Consider the following 25,476-nt stretch of genomic DNA (forward strand, 5'->3'; position numbering starts at 1 on the left):
ATTGGCCATTTTCTGGCAGCGGTAAAAATGGCCTTTGTGCAGGAAAGGGTACACTAATCCACTTTCTACCTCAGTCTTGTAAAAGGACCCCTAAGAATTTCATTTTTTGTCTGCCTATCCTAACACTATTAGATGGCTCATAAACTTGTACATATTATGTTAAATTATTCCTTAGTAAAGGTTTTAGGATTGGTAAAAAAAAACAACAACGTTCACATGGCTAGAAGATTTCCTCCAAATCTAACTCTGGGGGATCCAAATGCATAACGCTGATCACAGAACAGCTTGAATCTAAACAAAATGGAGAGAATGCAATAGAGGCTTTTATTCTTAACTTGAGATCTTTACACCAAGTCTCCAAGAGCTCCTTTTACTAAGCTGTGGAAAATGCTAGTGTGCACTTACTGCAACTTAAAAGGGCTTAATACGGGACACGCTAAGGTGTCCTGTGGTAAAAGCCCAATGGAGTGCGTGCAAGCTATATGTAAAAAAAAAAGAAAAGAAGCTGGTAAGTACATATTCTTAGAAAACTCATACATTTAATACAGAATTTTTAAAAGAATATCACCTACAGCAGTAAACTTTTGCCACATACCTCCGGATTCCATAAATGATGACGAAAGTTGCATGCGCAAATCAGTGCGCGTAGCCAATCTGCATGTGCAACAAGTGGCCACTAACAAGCAATTATCGAAACTAATTAGAATTTACGTGCACAACTTTCTATGCCTATTCTGAAAAGTGGTGTGCGTAAATTCTAACATGCAGATCACAATAAGGATGTGGCCATGGGAAGGGCATGGGTGGCTCATGGGCATTCCTAAAAATTATGTGCAGTGTTATGGAATAGGCGCGGGCATTTACACCAGGTTTTTGATGGGGTTAATGGTCGTTCCTCAATTTTTGTTGCAGGGCCACGCACTATACGTATTCTATAAACTGTGCCTAACTTTAGGCGAAGGTTTATAGAATAGCACTAAGCACAGTGCGACGATTTTATAGGCAGCATTTGTGGAATTTGGTCCATTATGAACAAAACCGTGGACTAACCAGTATTTTTCCTGAACACTTACACATTTGATGCCACATGGTTCTCCCCAGAAAAGTTTGGCAGTATGATGGTATGAAGGAGCAGCCGGGTGGGGACTGTAGAAAACTGCACAGTATTATACAATTTTCTGTCATTTGTAAAAATGCATAATCCAGGGCAAAAATTCTACAGTTTAACATTAACTAATGTAATAATAATACCTACCAACATGAAAGATTAAAGCAATAAGAAATATAGTTAATATTGTAAACATAAATAGTTCAACGACTTTTGGTCTGACACAGTATTGCAGTTCTTATGAGTTAAACGAAAACACGCTCTACATCTACAAAAAAACAACCTCCCCCCAACAACTGGTAGTATGTTTCTCCTTGGAAGTCACCACGCAAAAAATACTCTAATTTTCATGTTATCTGAGCAAAAGCAACAAAATTTCTCTCCACTACCAGGCACACTGTTAAATATAAAACCTGAAAACAATCTCAACTCAACATACATGTAGCAAATCTGTCATACAACAGCAGCACAAATTCCTATGAATCGAATAGCAAGACACCTATGAATAGGCAGCACTACAAATATTAGACTGGGCCCTAGAACACCAATACACCTATTCCTGGTAACAGAACAAGTGGGACTTGTATAGATCTCTATCTACAGAAACTACATACAAAAGAACACAAACCTCACGCAAAACAGAGAACAAATTAGGCTGCTATAGATCTTCTCTATATAAATTATTTGGAAACAGAATAGCCACATAGGAGCAGCAGTTCCTAGGCTGAGCACCCCAACACTGAACAAGCTCCTTGACTGCAGTATGTTTGGCACCCACAATTATTTTGAATCATTGGTGCCTATGTAGAGATAGACCCTCAAATACAGATCACAAATTAGAAATGGAAATATGAAAATAAAAATTGAACTGGTATCCCCAAGAAGCCAAAATCAGCATTTACCACAACGGAGAGAGAAAAGCAAATTCATTTCCTCTTATACTGAACACAATACAAAGACATCCACAATGCACATTTCCTAAAACTAGCATATTGCAGTTCATAAAATAAAAACATTTTCTACTGGGATAGATCATGATGCCCCAAGACTGATTGTGCCACCTAGTTGATGGTTTAAAGACTAGATGATTTTCTAACTATAGTAGATTGACCATCTAATAGAGTAATGCCATGGGACTGAGGGAGGTGGTTGGTTATATTGTAACTTATCACCGTAATTGTTATCAATATGATTTATAGCTCTCTTTGCTTGTTGGAACAGTTTAAAAAACTTTCAATTAAAAATAAATTCTACTTTTGTTGCCTGGGAATTTTATTTTTCCATTCATGTTGGTCCCAGTGAGTTTCTTCTGCTAAATATCTCCAGTGGCTGTTGTCTATTCATCTTTTCTCCTTGCTCCTCCTGTCTTCTATTACTTCACATCTGTCTGTGAAAGATTGATCTTTCCCTTTTAGCTCTTCCCAAATTTCACCCTCTATCACACCCCAGCTCTCCACCACTTTCTTTTTTACTTTTCACCTACCTATCAACTTTCCATCTCTTCTCAGTCCTCAGCTCTCTCATTTCTGTGCTCACTCCTTCCCCTGTCTCCTATTCCCTTATCACCTAGTCTCCATTACCATATTTTTTATCCTCTGTACTAAAAATCCTCCTCTCATTCATCTCCTTAACAACTCCCCATGGCTTTTTCCACATGGTCCCATTATGTTCAGCACCTTCCCTCCCCTCCACCTTTGTAGCTCAGCATCTCATTCTCTCCACCCCACCTTATAGCCCAACATCTCCCTCTCTCTCCTTCCCCCCCTAGTCAGTACTCCTTCCTGCTCTCCCCAACGGTTCAACATTACTCCTCTCACCCTTTCCCAATGGTCCAGCATTTCTCTCCCCTCCCTCAACAGTACAACATTACTCCTCTCACCCTTTCCCAATGGTCCATTATTTCTCTCCCCTCCCTCAACAGTACAACATTACTCCTCTCACCCTTTCCCAATGGTCCATTATTTCTCTCCCCTCCCTCAACAGTACAACATTACTCCTCTCACCCTTTCCCAATGGTCCATTATTTCTCTCCCCTCCCTCAACAGTACAACATTACTCCTCTCACCCTTTCCCAATGGTCCATTATTTCTCTCCCCTCCCTCAACAGTACAACATTACTCCTCTCACCCTTTCCCAATGGTCCATTATTTCTCTCCCCTCCCTCAACAGTACAACATTACTCCTCTCACCCTTTCCCAATGGTCCATTATTTCTCTCCCCTCCCTCAACAGTACAACATTACTCCTCTCACCCTTCCCCAAATGGTCCTGTATCTCTGCTTCCTGCCCCCTCCCCAGCCAGAGTTCTGGCATCCACCCTTGCCTCTCAAGCACCCCCCTGCAGTGTACTTTTAAAAGTTTATGCTTGTTGTGGCCACTGGCAGTGAGCAGTAGTTCACACACTCCCCACAGTCTTCACTCTGATGCTTCCCATCCATATGGAATCAGTAAGTTGCATCAGAGCTGTGGGGAAAGCGTGAGCATCGCATATGAACTGTTGGTCAATGCCAGTAGCAAAGAATTTTTTAAAAGGTGTGTGTGTGTGTAAGGGGGGGGGGGGATGCTTGAGAAGCCAGGGTAGATTCAGAACACCAGTTAGGGAAGGGGTAGGAAAAGGAGAGAAGCTAGACCAACAGTTAGTGAGCAGGGGAGGATGGGGGAGGCGATACGGGGTAGTGACAATATCAGAATGCCATTCCACCTCATTTCAGCACAAATTGCGTGTGTATATATGTAAATAAAACACACACACACAATATCTATAAAAGTGACACTACTGAATGTGCAAATGTATCTATATAAAAGTTGTACCTGCTATCTGTGTGGTCACATGTATAGGGACAACATATAGTAGCTGAATATTGCTATCCATAGACATTTCTGGCCCTCCCCGCTAATTTTGGCTGTACAGAGATTTATATGGTCAAATGATAATTGCTCCACGAGGGAGGGGGAGAACAATTGTTCAAAAAAGGGTTTATACTGCTGGTTGCTTAAGTCCTTTTGAATGAATACTGAGGCCAATAAAAATATTTTTTTTTTAAAACAGAAAAAACCTGCATACTTTTCTAAAAATAAAAAAAGTTCAAAAATACAGCAAAAAATACAACATAAAAACAAAACCATCACTAAAAGATAAAGGGAAGGGAAATGGGGCTTGATATACCGCCTTTCTGAGGTTTTTGCAACTACATTCAAAGCGGTTTACATATATTCAGGTACTTATTTTTGTACCAGGGGCAATGGAGGAGCAATGCCCAAGTACTGTAAATGAAGGTTCATGATACAAGATCTCAGCCCTTGCTTTGACAGGCCTGGAAACATAAAGGAAGGGGGGGGGGGGGGGGGGGAGACACCACAGCCCAGGCATCCTTCCTGTCCAAAAAAAAAGAAAAGAAGATAAAGCAATTAAGTTGAGAATCAAGCAAACTGATATTTGAAACTATCTAGTGATTACCGTTGTTTGAAGATCTCTAATACAGGCACAAGGGTTTCTTATTTCTGCCACTGTAGACAACACAAAAACAATGCCAGTGGAATACTAACTGCCAATTTTTTTTTATCTGTTAGCCAACACTTCCTTTCAGAGATATCGTCTAAAGCCAAGGAAAGGAGGGAAGACATAAGAGGGTTCAGAGCATGAGAAAGAATGCTTTTTCATGGAGAGAACATCATAACAAAGGTATGAGAATTTATGGTAAAGATAATGGCATCCATGATACTTTGCACCTGTATACTTCATATGTTTGGTCATCTTTTTTAGACATTGTGAAAAATCAGATGTATGCTGAACGGAATTAATAAAAATAAAAAAAAAGTAAAGTATGCATATTGCAAAGTTAAGAAATCAAGGGGCACTTTCATTATGTTGCAGGTCTTCTTTGTGCACCAAGCCCATTTCTAGAACAGTCATAAAATTGTTATTATTTTTGGCTGTGTGCTAATGGTTCATTTTGTTAACAGCTGTATGCTAATTCTAATACAGGAGTATTGACTGCCTCCTATTTTGGAAACGGTAAGCGCTCCCTTGTTAAGTCCGCATTCTTCAGTTAGTGCACACTAATGTCAGCATGCAAACTGAATAGCGCATCCACACCCATTCTCCGCTTGACACAGCCCCTCCCAAAATTTGTTTTCAACTGCTGTATGGTTAGTGCACACAGATGGCAAAACCAACACAGAATGCTTTAACATGCCCCACATTAGACCAACTATTACATTAGGGACATGTCAGTGCCTAATACAGCTTAGTAAAAGGGCCCCTAAGTTAAGCATGCTCTTTTGAAAAGGATCTTAAAATATATACAGCACATTATATGCCAATAAATAGTCAGATCTAATAGAACATAGTAGAAGACAGCAGCCATCCAATCTGCCTGACAAGATAAAGTGCATTTTACCATATGTATACCTGATGTTGATCTGCCCTTGCCACTTTTGGGGCACAGAACACAGAAGTCTGTCCTGCATTTGGTCTTATTTCCCAACTACTGAAGATCTTTCATATTTTAATCTGTGACCTAATATTTCAGTCGTGCCAGACTTTATTACTCTTCCAAACAGTTTTGACTTATCCTATGAACCAGAACAGGCTGAAAGACTTACAAAGTATTTGATACAAACAATAACTGAGTGCTTCAAGTCCATCAATATACGAAAATTAATTACAATAATGCATCAATATAATTTAAAATCATTATATAGTATTTAGCTCAAATCTGCAATATCTGCTACTCAGTGCTTTAGTAAGCAGTCACTCGATCTTAACTCCCTAATCCTGTGTCTTTCCTAGGCTGTTACAGCAAAACAGGAAGAAGAAAAAAAGACACACAAACATGCTACAATAAATACAATCTGGTGCATGGATTAGAATCTTCTATTTCAAAATTAAGTTCGATGGGTATGGCACAAAAGGTTCCTTCCTTTCCGCCGTATAGCCAGTAAACCATCCCCCAGCATCCTTCACCATAATGCGCACACAAACTCGCAAAGCAAGATTCGCTACGCGCTTAGCGATCGATTGAACACAACACAGCTACTTATTTTATTTTTTTTTCATATGCGCCCATCAACCAAACATCTCCAAAGTGCAACAGATGCTACTTCGCCCCTCCTTCTCCCCCCAGTACAAAGCGGCAAAAAAACAAGCCGAACAAAGCGCTGAAAAGCTTGCACACAAGCGGCTGGCAGCCCGGGCTCTCCCTGCCCCCTTCCCCGGGCAGTGGGCACCACGGGGCAGTAAATAGGAAGTCTCCCCAGGAGGCTGCGAGCATGCGCCCTGCGCTGCCCCGTGCGCTCTGTGTGTGGCACGAGCCACAGCAAAATGAGAGGAAAAAAAATAAAGGCCACAAAGATGAAACAAGAGCCCACAGAAGGGCCTAGAACAGGGAGAACCGGTCAATAACTGTGAAACAAAAAAAAAGAAGCCCTAATGAAACCGAGAGCGAGAAATAAATGGGCTAAACCAAGGAGAGGGAGACACAAAGCCGTCATCCCCCTCCCTCCCAATGACCCCGGCGACTCCCCGAATTCTTACACAGACAAGGTTCAAACCAGGAGTTCCCCCCCCCCCGCTCCTCCGTGACGAGGTAACCGGAGGCTGACTCCGTACAACAGCTTGCAGAGCGAAGAGAGAGAGAGGATGCCTAGCCCTGTTCCATCGCACGGGCCCGACCCCCCTTGCCTTTCCGCTGCACGGTTCACCTGTACTGCTCTCCTGCAGCACCCGCTCCAGTTCCGGAAAGGTGAGCTCGGGGAGGTCCAGCAGCGCGCCGTAGCGCTCCAGGAACGAGCAGACCACGGCGAAATCGGGCCAGGAGCCGGGAAACTGAGCGGTGGCGGCTGCCGAAGCAACCGCCATCTTGAACTGGAGGAGGTGGGAACTGGAAGGCGGAGGGAGGGGGGGGGGGCGGGCGCTCCTGTCCTGAGCGGCTTCGGAGGACTCCGCCGGTATCCCACAATGCACTCGGAGCACAGTGGAGATCGGACGGCGCTACGTGCTCGGCGGTGCCCTGCCCTGCTTCTCGCTCTCTATCTGCCAAGTCTGTTTTGCTTGGCACAGGACAAGGATAACAAAAGGGAGTAAGGGGAAGTTCCTGTGGAGAGGGTAGTCATGATAGCTTGGGAACATTTGTAGGAATAGAAGGTACATTTTCTTACTACAGCAAAAATACATTCAGTCAATGCATTTAAGAAAGTTTTCATGTCGTTCTTCTGTTATTGTGTATAGATACAGTTAATAAATAAACTAATAGAATAAAACAAGGTGGGTGGATTTAGAGCGTACTGGTGGCCAATGATGGTCTTGGGGGCGGAGTCTGATCATGTAAATAGTGTTGCCTTGTGTAATGTTGTTTATCTTATGCACGTTACTGTGGTTTATCTTGGCAGATATCGGGTGCTGCTTTATTAGCCTGTCTGACGTACTTCCGGTCTACTAAAGATACAGCCTAGAGAGAGAGAGAGAGTTATATAAGTGTGGCAAGCTTTCCCTGTGTGAGTAGAGAGGGTGACTTGTGGGGTCTGAAGGGAATTGTTAGCTTTGTGAAGGGCTGGTGGGATGGCATTTGTATTCCAGCGTATATGTAATTTGTAATACAGGCTCTGTAAACACTGGAGTTTTAGCAGATTTTTATGTTGCTATTTGTTGTGTCCAAGTGTATGTTGGCATTAATCCAGTGGTGTGCTGGAGCAGGCTCGCAAGAGCCGGTTGTTAAGTTTTTAAGAATTTTGGGAGCCGGTTGTTAAAGTAGGGCCCTCCATGGCTACTTTAACAACTGGCTCCCAAAATGTGGGCTTGGGCCCCCTGCTGAATTATCTTTTACTTTGCTTGTGGGGATGCTGAGCCCTGCCAGCCAAGTAAATAAGACTACTGCTGCTCCCTGCTCCTTGTTTCCAGCTTAAGGCAGCAGGCTGGGACTTCTCGAGCATGTGAGAGAAGTTCCAGCATGTTGCTCAGAGCAAGACGTTGGGGAGTGGTGGCTGTCCATTTATTGGCTGCCAGTAAAGGTATGCCTAGCATGCCCGCACGAAGGGAGGGAGGAGAGAGAGGCAAGTGTTGCTCCCCCCCGGCCACCCCTGGCCCTTCCAATTGCAGAGCTGGCTACATCCGGAGAAAGAGCCTGTTGTTAAAAATTTACCAGCACACCCCTACATTAACCTCCCAGGTCTGGATTGCTCACTGGAAAACCTTCAGAGGTGTCTATAATACCGTACGAAACTAAGAAAGCAGGACAAAAGTATATAATTTGCCTTGAGCTAATACTAAACAGGCCTAAGTTAAATCCCAAATCCTTCTAACCATGTAAATGAGGGCTTTATGGAGAGAAAATCAGTTATTTTCTACTTCTGAGGAAAGGGCAAGACATAAGGGATTAAAATTGTTGCAGCAAAGATTTACAAAGATCATAACTGTAAAAGGGGTGCTAGTCAAGTGTAACAAGATTGATAGAGGCAGGTGACACCTTATAGACTAACCAATTTATTGAGGCAAAAACATTTGAGGAATAGAGTCCACTTCCTAAGATGTATGAAGTGGTTCCAGAGATGGGTACGTATGTACTAATTTTTTCAAAAAGGCAGTAAATAAATCCTAATAAATAATATTCTGAAATTTATATGTCTGATGAAGTGGCTCTGGTCCTCAAATTCATTTGCCTCAATAAACTATAGGTCTATAGGTGCTACCTACCTCTGTAAATCAATATTTGGAAGGATACTTAAGTAGTGAAAGTAATTACCTAGGTATAAGGAATGGAATCTTCACTAGTGGAGCTTTTTAAGACAAGGTCAGGCAAAATTGATGGAAAAAGCAGTTACAATAATAACAACTAGCAGTCGCCCACAAAATATTTAAAGAGATGTGGGATTTTATGCACCTCCCTCTGCATCCCAGCAGTGCCGGTATCAGTCCCCTTTCAGCTGACCTGCACAAGTCAATGGAGCTCTCTGATGTCCTTCATGCAGTCCATATCATACGGGGTCAGACCAAAAGCTCCATCAAACCCAGTATCCTGTTTCGAATGGTGGCCAATCCAGGTCCCAGGTACCTGCAGGATCCCAACAAGTAGCATGATCCATGCTACTTACCTCCAGGGATAATGAGTGGATTTCGCCAGTTCTTTCTGTTTAGACTTTTCCTCCAGTAACTTGTACAAATGTTTGTAAACCCACATCTCTGGTAACAAATTCCAGGGCATAACTGCACATTGAATGAAAAATGGTTTGTTTTGTATTTTTATGTGGCTGTGCTAGTCATGCCTTTGATTTGGGGGGCCATTTCTTAAGGGTTTATTCCAGCCCTCACAGCTGTGAGAGCCATGTGGGTGTGCACGCTGCTGATCACCAGTGGGCAGACATTATAGCCTATGCTAAAGTATATTCAAGTCAGCATGCTTTTTACACATAAGCTGTAGCTTTTAAATCTATTCTGTATATGCAGTACCACTGTCCAAGTAGTGAGGGGCGCTGAATATAGGTATTCAACAGTGACTACAGCTTGCTGCTCAAATAGTGGCAGTATTCATCTGCTCTCTGGCTAGCCATGTGGTTTCTTAGGACAGCCTTTTTGCTGGCCTGACTTTGTATAGCTAAGTGGATAGCGGTTGAATGCTGCCAACTATGCTTAGAGTGAGGTAGAACATTCTTGCCCCTCTCTGGCTTTTTTCTGGATATTGCCAGTACAGTCTATAAGAATATTCAGTGGTACAGTCTGGATATTGTCTTTGAATATCAGCAGATAGGGCATTTATCCAGTTAGTGGCCATCACTGCTTGATCAAGTGCTTTTCAACGTCTGACCTACTGTGTAGAGATATATAAGGCTTGCTTTTCTGAAGCTGGTCCCAGGAGTAGGCTAGTGGTCAGTGCAGTGGACTGTAGAGAAATGACTCCAGGTCCATATCCCACTTTTGTGATGGAAACTGTGAGTCTTCCCAAACCCACAAAATACCAACCTGTGGGCTTTTGTAGTAGTGTACAGTTAGGTACAGTAGGTTTTGAGGTGTTCCTGAAGGGCTCACAATACAAAACAAGGGTGTTAAGGTGGGATTTGTACCTGGGACCCTTTATGTGAAGTCCACTACACTGATCACTAGGCTGCCCCTCTGCTCTGCTGGGATGTCTGTATAGCCTGTTGAATGGTGCCACACAAACATCCCTATGGCTTGTTTTTGTGCATTTTTCTCTAGGACTTTTTTTTTTTAATGGTACCTAAAGAAATATGAATTGAGCTCAAAAATAGACATTTTTTTCAGTTCAAAAATTGATATGTTCAGGATGAGAATTTTAGATATTTTTAGCAAAATATCTGCAATTGGACGTCATATCGAAAATGCCCCTTGGTGGTCCCTGTAAAGTCAATCTCTTTGAATATTGTACAGTTAATATACCAGGTTGTTGCTGTCTTTCCAGATGATGCATATTTTTTTATATTAGAGCCAATTGCTGTGTATTGGTCTCTGTAAACCACCATGATGTATTACAAATGATGGTATAACAAATGTTGAAATAAAAATACATTCAGAAATGTAGCTTGCCTTGAACTGATATCTCTGATGACAAGATTATTGATTCTTTGGTTGTCCCAACCTAATCAACTTTTTTTTTTATAATATCTTTATTGAGTCAGAGTAATATTCATAACAAACAAATGTGGGGGAATTATACCCCCTATCACAGCAAAACAAGTATCGCAATAAGGGGCAATAACCGATCCCTGACAGTTAGCCCACCCCTGACTCAAAATTTTTGATAAAGAAAATCCCCTCCCCATCTCCCCCCCCCCCCAAACTCACTCTCCGTCCATAAATATAGTCAATGAGAAGCATCCCCATCATTGTCCACTACTGTGTGCAAGGAGATATACCTGTTCCATAAATCACGCTATTGACGATGCCCCATAGAGAATGAAAATTTAAGAGAGCTAAACAACCAATTTCCCATTTCACGCATAAAGATGTGCCAGGTAGTAAGAGGTGGAGGTGAAGTGGCAACCTAGGACTGCAAAATGCATTTTTTTAATGAGAAGGGTGGCTACTAAAATAAATTTGCATTGCACAGCTATGAAGCCCCTCCCTCGCAAGGAGGCCTTACTCCCCATCAACACCACCGAATACAACCAATCTAATGTACACTGCAAAGTGGCCTCGATGACTCCTAGAGCCTGGGACCAAAAGGTAGAGTGGGGCATTCCATAAATGAGTGCAAGAAAGAGCCTGGGAATGCTTTGCATTTCACAAACAGATCATCATCCCATAGGCCCATGACCTTACCCTTCTGTTTAGTGATAAGCACTCTATGCAGAACTCTGTATTGAATATCCTGTAATGCTGCATTGGTGGTCACTGTATGAAGATCCTCAAATGCAGCCCCCAAACGTAACATCCTCTACTAAGTCTTTGCTCCACTCCCTGGCAAATTGAGTCAGAAAGGGAGCTTTCCTAGTGTCCTGAATTAGCTGATACCACTGGGATAGTCTGTTCAGAGTAGGAGAATGGCTCAAAAAATTTTGATCTAATTGTAGGAAAACCGCCTGAGCCTTATGGCGGTTCTCAGAAACGAAATTATAGTCTCTCGCCCGGAGATAGGCAAAAAAAAAAGAAGAATTGGGGACATTCCATGCACGCTTGACTTGGTCAAAAGATAGAAAGCTCCCCCCCCCCCCAACCCAGTTGCCTTAACTGTCCCAAATATCGACACCCTCCCCGTTTCCAGTTCTGAAAGACTGCAGAATCCAAACCGGCAAGAAAGTCCAGGTTACCCACTGGGGTCAAAAAAGGGCTCATCCCTCCCGTCACCCCCTGTGGCTTCTCTGCCACATCCATGCTTTCCTTAGCGCACTGAAAAATTGGTTCCCCAACACCACTCCTGGTTCCCTGAGATTCCAGGACTGCGAAAGGATTGTAAGGAGCACACCAGCTATTCCAGAAGTCAACAGGAGTGTAAAAACCAGTCCCAGAGTGAACCTCATTAATCCAACAAAGGGGCGCAACAACATTGTATGCCCGCAAGTCAGGTAACCGGACCCCCCCTCGAATCCTGTTATGGATCAGTTTAGCAAAGGGTATTCTGGGTTGCCTAGCATGCCATATAAAAGAGCCGATTATGCTTCAAAACAAGTTGTCTTCCTGCCTTTTTATCCAGAGCGGGATCATCTGCAAAGGATACAACAGCTTAGGTAAAATATCCATTTTAACTAATGCTACACGGCCTAAGAAATTCACCAGGAAATCTTTCCATCGGACACAGAGTCCAGTCTCTCAGTAACATTTCTTTTTTTTGTAGACCCAGTTATGATTCATGCTGAGGTACACTCCAAGATACTTGATGGGTGATAGGTAAGGCCTCTGATTTCCCAAAATTTATACTAAGACCAGAGAATGACCCAAAGTCTCGGATAATGATCATTACTTGTGGCAAACTGGAAGACACATTATCGAGCAATAAAAGCATATTGTCTGTGAACAAATTGATACAATATTCACACCCTCCCACTGTAACACACTGCAAAGCAGAGTGTTGATGGATCCACGCGGCAAGGGGCTCTAACGTGAGAATAAATAAGAGAGGGGAAAGAGGGCAGCCCTGTCTGGTTCCTACACCCAGTGAGATCACCTCAGTAAGAGTATCATTGATTTGGGCTGTGGGATTACTATAAAGGACCTTTATCCGATCCAAAAATGCACCCCGAATTCAGAAACGATGCAGTAATCAAAACAGATAATCCCATACTTCTTTGTCAAAGGCTTTCTCTGCATTAAGGCTTGCTAAGATTGCATCACCCGAATGTTGACTCCCCTCAAACAGGATGCGGCTCACCTTTAAGATGTTAGCTGAAGCAAATCTACTGGGAGCAAAACCTACCTGGTCCCGATGAACCAGCAGGGGAAGAAACTCATTTAGCTTAGACGCCAGCACTGCCGTAATGATCTTAACGTACTGATTAAGCAATGAGATTGGCCGGTAAGAACCCACTAACTCAGCATCCTTCCCCGGCTTTGGAAGGACAGTGTTGTAAACGTGGTTCAGAGAGGGACCCGTAACCTAGGAGTCTCGTAGGGCATCACATATAGTATCAAAATAAGAAACTAAGAGGTCTTGTAAGATTTTGTAAAACTCAGTGCCTAAGCCATCCAGACCTGGTGCCTTAGCCAGCTTCAGCTGTTTGATAACCTTTTGCACCTCTCACCCCTGCAAGGGCGCATTGAGCTGAGCCACCTGTTCTGGTGTCAGGGAGGGCAAGTTTAAGTTGGCAAAACATTCTGCACAGCCTGCAGCAGAGAAAGATCCTTTACTATAAAGACTGGAGTAAAAACGAACAAATTCCCGCTGTATTGCATTTATATTGGTGTGAGAGGCCCCGGTAGCATCTCTTATTTTACTGATGTAACTTTTTGCTGATTTCTGTTTCACTAAAGAAGCAAGAAGCTTTCCCTTCTTATTGCCCCATTGATGCAGGCGGTATTTATATAATTTAACACTATAAAGTGCTCTTGCATTGAGCAGCTGCTGCATTTGCTTCTTATATTCAAAATAGGCCGCGCGTGTATTCTTGGAAGGGGAAAGAATAAACAGCTTCCGCGAATCCCTCAGGTGGGCCACCATATCACATAGTTTCTGCTCTCTTCATTTATTTACAGATGCAGTGTATGCAATAATCTTGCCTTGGAGTACAGCTTTGGCCACCTCCCTGCCGTAGGTATGCACGAAATTCGCAATTCTGATATAAGGCGGAGTTCATGCACCAGTGAGGAGGACCCAACCCCTCTCCCCAACACGTGCTAATCCAAGCTGGTGCGTGGTCCGAGACGTCAGGCACCCCCATGTCCGCCCGACCAACTCCACAGATCAAAGTCCAAGACACAAGAATATAATCCAAGTGTGTGTGGATCCCATGTGGATAGGAATAAAAAGTGTAATCGTGCTCATCCATATGGAGGAGCCACCAGATATCTATAACTAAGAAAATTGAATCCTCACCTATCATGTGTCACGATTGTGACTGTATTCCATGCCTACACTCACCTTGCCCCCAGGTGACCGGGCCCTGTGGTTGCTGTGGACTGTTTTTTCCTGATTCTCAGACATCTTCCAGGTTCAATTCCGGTCCTGATGTTCCAGCACTCCAGACTTGCCTTGAGGTTTCTGCTGCCAAGCCTCACCTGTGACCTCATTTGTAATTGCCTTTATTAAGCTCCTGGGAATTATCAGACTTGCCTTTGCAACAGAGGTCTTCAGATGTGCTTTCGTCTGTGAGTGCTTGTTGCAGGTCTAGCTCTGCTAGTCATTGTCTACTTTATCTTTAGCTTCAGTTCCGTACTGTTTATTTCAGTCTTGTTTGTCTTCAGTTCTGTTTCCTTTCTGGCTGTATCTGTCCTGTGTGTCTTTAGCTCCTGTTCCTTACTGCTATGTCTGCCTTGTTTGAAAGTCCTGAATCCAGTTCAGCCCAGCCAAGTCTGTTCCAGCATTTGGTTCCAGTCCAGCCAAGCCAAGTCCGCCTCAGAGTTCTGTCCAGCCAAACCTGTTCAAGACTCCTGTACCTGGTACCTGCCTGTTGGTGTTTGACCTCGCTTCCAGTTTGGGTGGTTCTCCTGCTGTTGACGGTCCCTGGCAACAGCCCAAGGGCTCACTACTCCGGATCACCCTCAGTGGTGTGACATCATGGTCCTTGGAGGGCTTCTTTGGAGGCTTACAATCTATTGTGGGGTTGCTGGTGATATTGAAATTGCCACCCAAAATTAGAGAGTAATCATCAAAAGTTGCCAAACAAGCTGCTAGGAGAGTGAAAAATTTGTGTGTGTAAACATTGGGTGCATAAATACTGCATATGGCCACATTAATTCCCTGCAGCAACCCCGCTACAACCACATAACAGCCATCAGGGTGTTGTTACATTCTATGCATAGTAAAAGCCAAAATCCTCCTGAAAAATATGGCTCCCCCCCCCCCCGTCTACCATTATAAGCAGTGTAATCAAGATCACCCACCCAGTCTCTTTTCAACTAAAGATGCTCAAGCTTCCCCAAATGGGTTTCTTGTAATAATGCTACATCAGCGTGCTGCCTTTTGAGCATCTGCAGAATCTTGGTGTGTTTGATGGGTGAGTAGATTCCATCTACACTTAAGGATATTACTTTAAGATTAGCCAGCTCACACCCCGGAAAAAGGTGATGTGCACAAAGGAAGGTGAGAGTATAGATATGCCCAGGAGGCCTCCGAACTCAGTCTCGCAGGCATCCCCAGAGCTAACAAGGAAAAATGGGACATCGTCAACCTCATAGGAAAAGGACATCTCCCAAGTGGGCCTCAGAAAGAGCTTTATTGAACTTGGACAAAACAGTACCATTCAGATAAATTCTCCCCCCCCCTCCCTTACCCAGATACCTATTAACCCAATTTAAGATTAGCCAGCTCACACCCCAGAAAAAGGTGATGTGCACAAAGGAAGGTGAGAGTATAGCTATGCCCAGGAGGCCTCCCAACTCAGTCTCGCAGTCATCCCCAGAGCTAACAAGGAAAAATGGGACATCGTCAACCTCATAGGAAAGAAGGACACCTCCCAAGTGGGCCTCAGAAAGAGCTTTATTGAACTTAGACAAAACAGTACCATTCAGATAAATCCTTCTCCCCCCCCCCCCCCACTCTCCCTTACCCAGATACCTATTAACCCAATTTCTTCATCCACCAAGTTACCCAACAAAAGACTCCCCACAACAACCACACACAAACCAAATAGCTTCCCAACATTCATATCCCCCTCCTCCTAACCACTAACTCCTCCAACCCCTCTTCCCACCACCCCCCCTCCTTTGTTCGCAAAGGGTTTTCCATGAAGGCAAGCATAAGAAACCAGTCCCAGTCCATTAGCCTGTCTGCTGACTGAAGACATTGATGGTGCATGTCAGCCAGCAGTGAGGAGAAAAAAAAAGGGAGGGGAAGTCGCGCCACCAGAGTTTCGCCCCTTGTCTCCTAGGGCAGTAGATGACAAAGTTGTCCACCAGAAAATTGCCAGCCGATAGCCTGACCATAAAGGGGCATTCAAGTAACTTGTCGTTTAGCAGCAGTGAGATCCCTTCAGTCGTGTCAGTGGAGGACGTAGGGATGCAAAAAAAAAAAAAAAAACTTGAGGAATCTAAGAGTCTACGGGCTTCCAGACTGAGACTAAATTAATCTATAATCCAAGCGCACTTGATGCGCTGCTGTTAGCACCGAGAGATCAGAGTGAATGAGTAAGATAACCTATAGGAGTCTCATAGCAATTTATCCACAAAGGAGCACAGTTCCTTAGGGTCAGTAAAGAAGAGAGTCCTGTTTTCATGCAGGATGCGCACTTTTGCTGGGTAAAGCAGAGCAAAGCGTACCCCCTTGTCATAGAGTCGTTAGAAATATATTGACCCATTTGCCTCCTTTGGTCGGAAACACGAGTCGAGTAGTCCTGGAAGAGCAGGATTTTATTGCCTTTAAATTCTACTGGTGGTTTTGTGCAGTATGCCTGATGTAATCGATACTTGCCAACATAGTTAAGAATCCGAGCCAGGACAGGCCGTGGGCGTTGCTCTCCCTCTCACATAGTACCCACTCTATGGACCCTATCAACATGTAGCACGTTATCAGTTAGCTGTAAATTTAGCTGACCGGGCAGTCAGCGTTCAACAAATTCCCACAGCTCTTTGTCTTTCACTGATTCAGGTAAGCCTATGATTCTGAGGTTATTGCGCCTAACTCGGTTTTCCTGGTCATCTACTTGCTGTGCTAGTTGCTTGCATTGTAGTTCTAGAGCTGTGATCCTCGTGTCCGCAACCTCCGTTCGGTCCTCTTGGTGCGATATGCGTTCTTCGGCCTGCTGCAGCCGTGTACTATGTCTCTGCAGCGATTCTTTGATGTGATCCACCAAGGCTTGAAGCTAAACGTTTCCTCAAGAATGGCTGTTAATTGTTGCGCGATCTCTCAAATTGCCTCTGCAGGCATGATCACCGGTGAGGGGCCTGCATGTGGTGCCGCCATCTTGGGGCTTAGCTTCAGCGCACAATTCCTTCCTGGCTGGACATAGAGGGAAACAGAGATATGGAAGGGAAATATTGGACACAGGGGCAAAGGAAAATGGACAGGATATGCTGAACATTGGGAGGAATAGGGAAAGAGTACAGATGCTGGACACGGAAAGTGGGAATTGAGAGATGGAGAAGATGTAGAACATAGGAAGAGAGAAAGAAGAAGGCAGATGCTAGTCACACAGAAGGGATAGCAAGAGAAAGACAGTAATGCTGGGCATGGAGGGATAGGGAGAGAGAGCAAAAGAGGGAAGACACTAAGGGGGGAAGTTATCAGCGTGGACTACCACTAAGATGGGTTATTTTACCACAAGTTTTGCTATTTTAGCACAGGATCTCACTGCATAAAATGGGACCCTGTGCTAATATAGCATAATTTATTTATTTACAGCACTTATATCCCACAATTTCCCACCCAAGGGTAGGCCCAATGTGGCTTACAACAATCTACATAAACATACAGCAGGCAAGGTCAAAGCAGTTAATGTTCTAGAAGTATAATGGGAAAGGACAGAAGTGAGGTGCCAGACGGTAGTGGTGTGTACGCTTTGCCAAATAGAAAGGTCTTGAGGCACTTTTTGAAGGTAGGATGATCAGTGGTGAATTTCACTAGCTTAGGTAGATCATTCCAGAGATGGGCACTAGTGTAGGAGAAAGTTGATGCGTAGGTTCTTTTGTAAATAATGGTAAAATAACTTGTCTTGATGGTAACTCACAGTGATATTGTCCCCCATTAATGGAGGAGAGCAAGAGAGATTTTGGACCGGGGGGGGGGGGGGGGGGGAAGAGAAAAGCTGGACTCGGGAGGAGGAAGTTACTGAAATACTGAGCAAAAAGTGACAGATGGGGAATGGTAGCTAGGATGAGGGAAAGAGATGAAAACCTGTGGGTAGATTCAGTAAAAAGAAGGAGATTGAGGAGTTGATGGTAAGGAGGAGGCATGGCAGAGAGAGAGAGAAAATTACATGGAAGCAAGCTGAGACGTAGAGATCAATGTCTGAGATGGATCTAGGAGAGACAGTGAGGAAGACATGGGAGAGAAGTAGTGTCAGAGAGACTGGAAACACTGGAAGGAGTGTTAAGAGGACAGCAGAAACCAGAGACCAACATGATTGAAAAGGTAGAAAACAATTATTTTCAATTTGTTGATTTAATAGGTTGATTTTGAGAATTTACATCAGCTAACTTTATATTTTGCACAATTCAGGGGGAATTGACCACTCTCAAACTGCTCATGAATTCCAGAGTGTTGCAGGATGTAGGAGTCATGACATGACCTGGAAAGCGTGCCCATATATAAAGGTGGGAAGCACACATGTAAATTATAGATACTATAATTCACATGTGTTTGTTAATCTAGGCGCAAGCATTTACAGTAGCCCTACGGCTGGCATAAGTGACCATGCCTATGTTATATGCAGGTATTTAGCTGTTTTTTAAAATTTTGTAAACCGCTCAGATCTGCAAGTTAGGTTGAGCGGTATAGTAAATTCTAATAAACTATAGAATTGGGACACTTTTGACGCCTCTTTATAGAATTGCCCTATATAGGAGTAATTTTTTAAAGATTTTTTTATGAACAGATACAACTATATGCGTGTAAAATGCGTCTTACAAAAATTTACCCCCACCTTGCAGAAAAGTTCACACAGTGATGACAGAAAGCATATTTTTACACAACTCGAATGTAGCATGTTCAGATTGGGCTGTAGAGGCATGTTTTACAAACATACTTGGTAAAATAGGAGTGAACATTTACACTTGCTTCTGAACAGGCATAAGTGTCCACGTAGTAACATAGTAGATGACAGCAGATAAAGACTTGTACAGTCCATCCAATCTGCCCGAAGAGATAAACTAATTACATAAGGTATGAGGTGATAGATGGTGATATAGTATATGTATACCTGAACTTGATTTGTCTATATTGTTTTCAGGACAAAGACCATAGAAGTCTGCCTGGCACTGTCCTTATTCAAAAACTTTTGAAGTTGTTATCGAAGCTTTTGATAAGCTCTATCCAACCACGATCAAGGCAGAGACCGTAGAAGTCCGCCCCATACTGGCTTTGCTTCCCAGTTACCATGTTTATCCCACGCATTTTTAAATTCTGTTATGGTTTTCATGTCCACTACTTGCCGCGGTAGGGCATTCCAAGTATCTGCCACCCTCTCGGTAAATAAATGCTTCCTGACATTATTCCTGAGTCTTCTGCAGCTTTTCTGGGCAGTTTTATAAAGACAGAGGCATGGATTCTTCTGAGACTGCATAACTGCTTGCTAGTTGTTATTCTGTTTTGATATCATTATAAACTAGTTGTCAGTTAATTCTAGGGCATTTGTTCTGAGATACTCGCATAAGGTCATGACCAACAAAATGAAACATTCCCCAGTAGGGCCTATGTCTGTGAGAGAGAGACAGACAATTTTTTCAAGCTTGGTGTTTGCAGTTGTTTTCACACCAGTTTAGTATTTATAACCCCTGAGGCAGCCCCATAAGGGCGAAACTTGACGGAGTCAGGCAACTGTATACCCTTCCAGTTCTATTGCTTCACCAATAAATTTATCTTGGATCACTTTGGTCTGCATTTTGGTTTGTTGCCTGTTCGCCGGTCTGGATCTTGTGGACTGGACCGTCTGCCTTCTTGCTTTCTGGGAAAAATGTTGTAACAAGCATCCTGTAAAAATAAGTTGGAAATCGTGCCTGTTTTATACAGGAACGTATGTGCCTTATAGAAAAGAAACTCCTAAAATAACCCCCAATTATATTCTCATTCTCTATAAAAACAAACAAAAAAAGTAACCCCTGTTCCGAGGCAGGTGTAACTGCTTATTGTGGGCATGCACATATTTTATACAGTATTCGCCGGATTCTATGTATTGCGCCTAACATTCCACACTGAAATCTAAGTGTATTCTATAAAAACATGCATACCTTAATTAGCTTAACAAGCCAATCAGCATTTTTAAAAGCACTTAACAAGCAATAATGAGCACTAATTGGCAATAATTAGAATTTAGATGCATAACTCACTAAGCGTATTCTGTAACGCACAGCGCCTAAATTCTAGTGTGCAGAGCCAAAAAGTGGCTTGGAAATAGGCGTTTCATGGGTGTTCCAAATTTACACACACTGTTATAGAATATGCCCCTCTGCGCCTAAATGTACACGCCGGTATTTACGCCATGTTTCCCTTGGTGTAAATGAATGCACGTAGTACTAAGCGCTGAGATTTCAACTAAGCGTATTTTGTATACCATGCCTAAATCTAGGCGCCGCTTATAAAATACTTCTAAGCGGAAATTTATTCCGTGCGGATTTTTCAGGCACCATATATAGAATCTAGTCCTATGTAAGCATCTCACAGGTTTGCCCCGGTTCCATCCAAACCCCAACCCCAGGACTGTCTACATGCAGATTGTTATAACATCAGAAAGATTTTATTGACGATACCGTATGTAAACAAATTGCCCGACACAGGCCGTGTTTCGCCCACCAAGGGCTTCGTCAGGGGCTAATTTGAAACCTTCTGAAAGGAGCAACTCTAAAAACGGAAAACTTGTGGTTTATAATAGATTGGAAAAAACCAGCTCATACAGCAGATGCCTAAAATGATGTGACTCTTAACACAACGCAAGCAGATGCACTGCTGTCAAACCTGGAAAAACCAGTGCATCTGCTTGCGTTGTGTTAAGAGCAGGGCTTTTTTTGAGGGGGTACTGAGTACCGGCACCTTTTCCATTAGCTGCTAAAATTGACCCATGGTCCCCAAGTTTTAATGAAAGAGCTCAGGCTCTACACACCAATTCTGCCTTGTCATAGGTTCTGTGACTGGTTGCAGGGGGCCTGGCTATTGTGGGGAGGGTCCTTCAGTGATTACCCCCACCCCTGAAGGGTGGCCTAGCATTTGAGTACCGGCACCTTTTTCACTAGAAAAAGTGCACTGGTTAAGAGTCACATCATTTTAGGCATCTGCTGTATGAGCTGTTTTTTTCCAATCTATTATACACCACAAGTTTTCAGTTTTTAGAGTTGCTCCTTTCAGAAGGTTTTAAATTAGCCCCTGATGAAGCCCTTGGTGGGCGAAACACGGCCTGTGTCGGGCAATTTGTTTACATACGGTATCTTCAATAAAATCTTTCTGATGTTATATTGATCTGCTGGCTTCTTTTTCCATATTGGATTTTGCAGATTGTTTGCCTTGTTGTTTTTTTGGTACATGCAGATTGTTAGCATGTCTTCACCTGTGCAATTTTTAAAATAGCCATATAAACTGTGCTTTACATAATGAAAATAATTATATTGGCATTGGTATGGACTTGCACATTGTATGGTCATAAACTTGGGTTGGCATGCCGCTTGGACCATGTTATCACTGATTTGCTTTGAAGTTACCATACACTGGAATTAATGTCTTCAGAGGCTTACACAGTGTTAAGGGAGTGTCTAAATAGCATGCTTAGAAACTTAATCTTGTCTGACCTGTTGACACCACTCTATGCTCGTTTTGCAAAATCTTGTCTTTGTGAACAGGTGGCACCAGATTTGCAGGGATTCTGTGCTGGCATTGCGACAGCGTTATATTAACTGTAATAAAAGGGGAAAGGAGTTCTATGGATTGATACCATCTATAAGTGATAGATGCTGCTATAGTTAAGGATAAATAGATAAAAAATGATTGAGAGAAAGTCCAGTAGTTCTCTTTATTTGTTGCTCAATGGGAAGTACACAGATGCTGCTGGCTAGGGTTTGGGTTTTTTTTTTTTATTTTTTCAGATATTTTATAGTTGATTAAAATTTACTCCTTGTGATCTTGGGCAAGTCTCTTAACCCTCCATTGCCCCAGGTACAGACTTAGTTGTGAGCCCTCCAGGGACAAGGAAATGCCCATTGTACCTCACTTTGAGTTACTACCGAAAAAGGTGCGAACAGAATTCAAATAAGTCACTGGACCCTGCTAGGGATTATGGTCTTCTCCAACAGGCGTGGGAGAAAGAGGGTTCTCATCTTGTACAGCTGCTCAATTTTCCTAAATTGGTGAAAAATATTCCTTTGGTAGCTCATATAGTGCTGATTATTGGATACGAGTGTAGTAAATTTAAAACAAATCGGAGAAAATTTTTCTTCACCCAACGTATAATTAAACTCTGGAATTCGTTGCCGGAGAAAGTGGTGAAGGCGGTTAGCTTAGCAGAGTTTAAAAAGGGGTTGGACGGTTTCCTAAAGGACAAGTCCATAAACCGCTACTAAATGGACTTGGGAAAAATCCACAATTCCAGGAATAACATGTACAGAATGTTTGTACGTTTGGGAAGCTTGCCAGGTGCCCTTGGCCTGGATTGGCCGCTGTCGTGGACAGGATGCTGGGCTCGATGGACCCTTGGTCTTTTCCCAGTATGGCATTACTTACGTACTTATGTATTTATTGTGAATGCCTATTTCGGGTTATCCACTGAGCTTATTTTTCGCCTCAACGGGCTTTTAAGGCTAGGTTTATAGCCTCCCCAGCTTATGCAAAATGTGACTTGGAAGATGGTACGTTTAATGTTTTGGGGCATGTCCTCAAATTTCTTCCTTCTGGGCGGGCATCACTGTCTTAGTCGTTTATTGGAATCCTGCTTTACTTTCTCATTTGTGACTTGGATTTTGCACTGCGAGGGTGATTGGGGCATTCAGGGTAGGAGTCCTAAATGATTTCTTCATAAGGCGGCTATGGTGGGGAAGAAATGTATCCTTTAGTAGTGGGTTGCATCGGATGGTCCCGCTCACTGGCAGTGTAGAAATCAGTTCCTTGCCCTTGTGTTATGGGAGGCTCATGAAGCCCACTTTACCTGTAGGCACCCTAAATGTTTCCTGGTGATCTGGCTCCCCTGTGTTCTTCAGCCTCTTAATCAAAACGTTTGGAGTCTGGTTCTGAATAGGCTACATCATGGTACTTCATAATGTTTTCAGCTTGAGGCTTATTATTAACCGTGGACACAGTTTTCTTAGATTCTGTGAAGGAGGAAGGGTTCGGGGGGGGGGGGGGGGGGAGCGATAGGAATTCAGGAGGTTGAAGGGGATTGGGTGGGTTTGGGAAGTAGGCTGTAAGAGTCCAGGCCTCCCCCTGAGTTATGGGTGGATATTGTTTTTCAAACTGTATACATTTTGTAGCTTATCAAGGACACTTTGTAGAAACTTTTTACCTAACTGTTCACTTTTTGACGATTGTTGTTGATCACTGCCAGTTCTCGGCTTGTTTACTGTATTCTTGCCATTTTGTGTCATGTTTTCAATAAAATATATATTCCATTAAAGTCCATACATTTGGTCTTCAGTTTATTTATTTATTTATTTGTAGCATTTATATCCCACATTTTCCCACCTATTTGCAGGCTCAATGTGGCTTACATTGGTCCGTAATGGTGATCACCAATTCCGGAAAAGAGAAAATACATAGTTAAGATGGAGGTGACAGGGTGGATTAGATATTCAGGTAAACAAAGTTCATTTTCATGCTGAGAAGTAAAAAGGTATAAGATTAAACTTCAATTGTGATAAATCAGTTTGAACAGTCAGAAATAATAAGCTTCAATCCTGATAAATCAGTTTGAACAAACAGAAATAATAAACTTCAATCGTGAATAGGTTATTTTGAACAATCAGAAAATTAAAGGTTACGTTTTGTGTAGTTCCGGTGGGAATTTCTTACCGGTGTTTAGGGTGGATCTTTGTGATATGCCTTTTTTAATAGGTTGGTTTTCAGTAATTTTCAGAAATTATTTATGTCATGTGTTGTTTTTATGGATTTTGGTAATTCAGTCCATATTTGCGTGCTTATATAGGAGAAACTGGAAGCATATATTAATTTATATTTTAGACCTTTGCAGCTGGGGTAGTGAAGATTCAGGAACGTACGTGATGATCTAGTAGAATTCCTGGTTGGTAGGTCTATAAGACTTGACATATAACCCGGAGCTTCACCATAAATGATCTTATGAACCAGAGTGCAGACCTTGAACGCAATTCGTTCTCTTAGTGGAAGCCAGTGTAGTTTCTCTCTTAGGGGTCTGGCACTTTCATATTTCGTTTTACCAAATGTGAGTCTGGCAGCTGTGTTTTGTGCCGTTTAAAGCTTCTTAATGATTTGTTCTTTGCATCTGGCGTAGATTGCATTGCAGTAGTCAAGTTGGCTTAGTACCATTGATTGTACTAGTCTGCAGAATGTTTCTCTTGGGAAGAAAGATTTTATTCTTTTGAGCTTCCACGTCAAGTGAAACATCTTCTTTGTTGTGTTTTTGCATGGCTCTCTAGTGTAAGATTTCGGTCAATTGTGACTCCTAGAATTTTCAGACTGTCTGATACAGGAAGGGTAAAGTTTGGGGTAATTAAAATGGTGGGTTTGTACGTGTTGTATTGTCAGGCACCAAATTAGTTGCAATTTAGACTATTTATGCTCCAGGTCAGTTTTTGCATTTGCAAGTGAGGCTGTTCATCAGTTATTCCAGGTGTAAAATTAATGAGGAAATCTTGCCATTGTGGCAGGTCTTTTTCAGTACAGGCTCCATGTGGTTCTTTCTGTGGCTTGAAGGAAAAAAGAGTAAATCAGGCGATGGTTTTGACAAAAATAGATTACTGTAACTCTATTTGAGTGTTCTAGAGTATAGGCTTAAATTGTTGAATTAGCTAAAAGTTACAATGTTATAGAAAAGTTCTACTTTGATCTCATCAGGCCACAAAAGCTTCTTCCACGTGTGTGCAGTGTCCCCGAAGTGTCTGTTTCTTTGCAAATACTATGTGATACATCATAAGACTTTTGTTCAGCAGTGACTTGTTTCTTATCACTGTCTCATACAGACCATGTGGAGTAATCTTGAACTTGTTGTTGAAACCAACATTTTATTCAGTCTCAGTGAAAGACTATCATAGTTCATATAAAGTCATCTTAGGCCTCATAGGGAGTGGTTTTATAATCTAGGTGACTGCATTTATGTGCCCATTGCACGGATAAATGTAGAGAGTACTAGCACTTAAGCATGTAAGTGTACACCAGGACTGCCGAGGGTGGGGGGGGGGGGGGGGGGGCGGCGGCAAGATTCCCCAGACTCGGCCTCCAAGAAGAGCCTGGTGCTGGCCATAGAAAAGCCTGCTCTTTTTATTCAGTGATGCTACAGCCAGCCTGACAACCTCGCTCAGTCAGATCTAGTATCTTTCCTTCCCTTCCAACTAGGGTTACCATATGGCTCCAGAAAAAGGAGGACACCTTGATCCAGTCCGGGTTTTGCTTTCATTGAAAGCAATGGAAGTAGAACCCAGACTGGCTCAATCTGGCCTCCTTTTTC

The 25,476-nt window shown here is 42.8% G+C and overlaps 2 protein-coding genes across 4 annotated transcripts in view; one reads left to right on the top strand and one right to left on the bottom strand.

The window, feature by feature from the left end:
- RSF1 (remodeling and spacing factor 1) overlaps window positions 1–6,973 on the bottom strand; it is a 179,575-nt gene extending 172,602 nt beyond the window's left edge. The window contains exon 1 of the mRNA XM_030200083.1: window positions 6,811–6,973. Coding sequence (XP_030055943.1) covers window positions 6,811–6,967 — 157 coding nt within the window. The 5' untranslated portion in view covers window positions 6,968–6,973. The remainder of the gene's footprint in view (window positions 1–6,810) is intronic.
- A 113-nt stretch (window positions 6,974–7,086) lies between these two features.
- AAMDC (adipogenesis associated Mth938 domain containing) overlaps window positions 7,087–25,476 on the top strand; it is a 46,711-nt gene continuing 28,321 nt past the window's right edge. The window contains exons 1-2 of one of the 3 annotated variants that reach the window (XM_030200079.1): window positions 7,088–7,252; window positions 7,498–7,602. The gene's annotated coding sequence lies outside the window, so the exon portion shown is untranslated. Of the gene's footprint in view, window positions 7,253–7,497; window positions 7,603–12,417; window positions 12,443–25,476 lie in introns of those variants that run through there. The other 2 variants (XM_030200082.1, XM_030200080.1) reach the window with 2 other exon arrangements.

The sequence above is a fragment of the Microcaecilia unicolor genome, chromosome 4, assembly GCF_901765095.1.
Source record: "Microcaecilia unicolor chromosome 4, aMicUni1.1, whole genome shotgun sequence".
Lineage (NCBI taxonomy): Eukaryota > Metazoa > Chordata > Amphibia > Gymnophiona > Siphonopidae > Microcaecilia > Microcaecilia unicolor.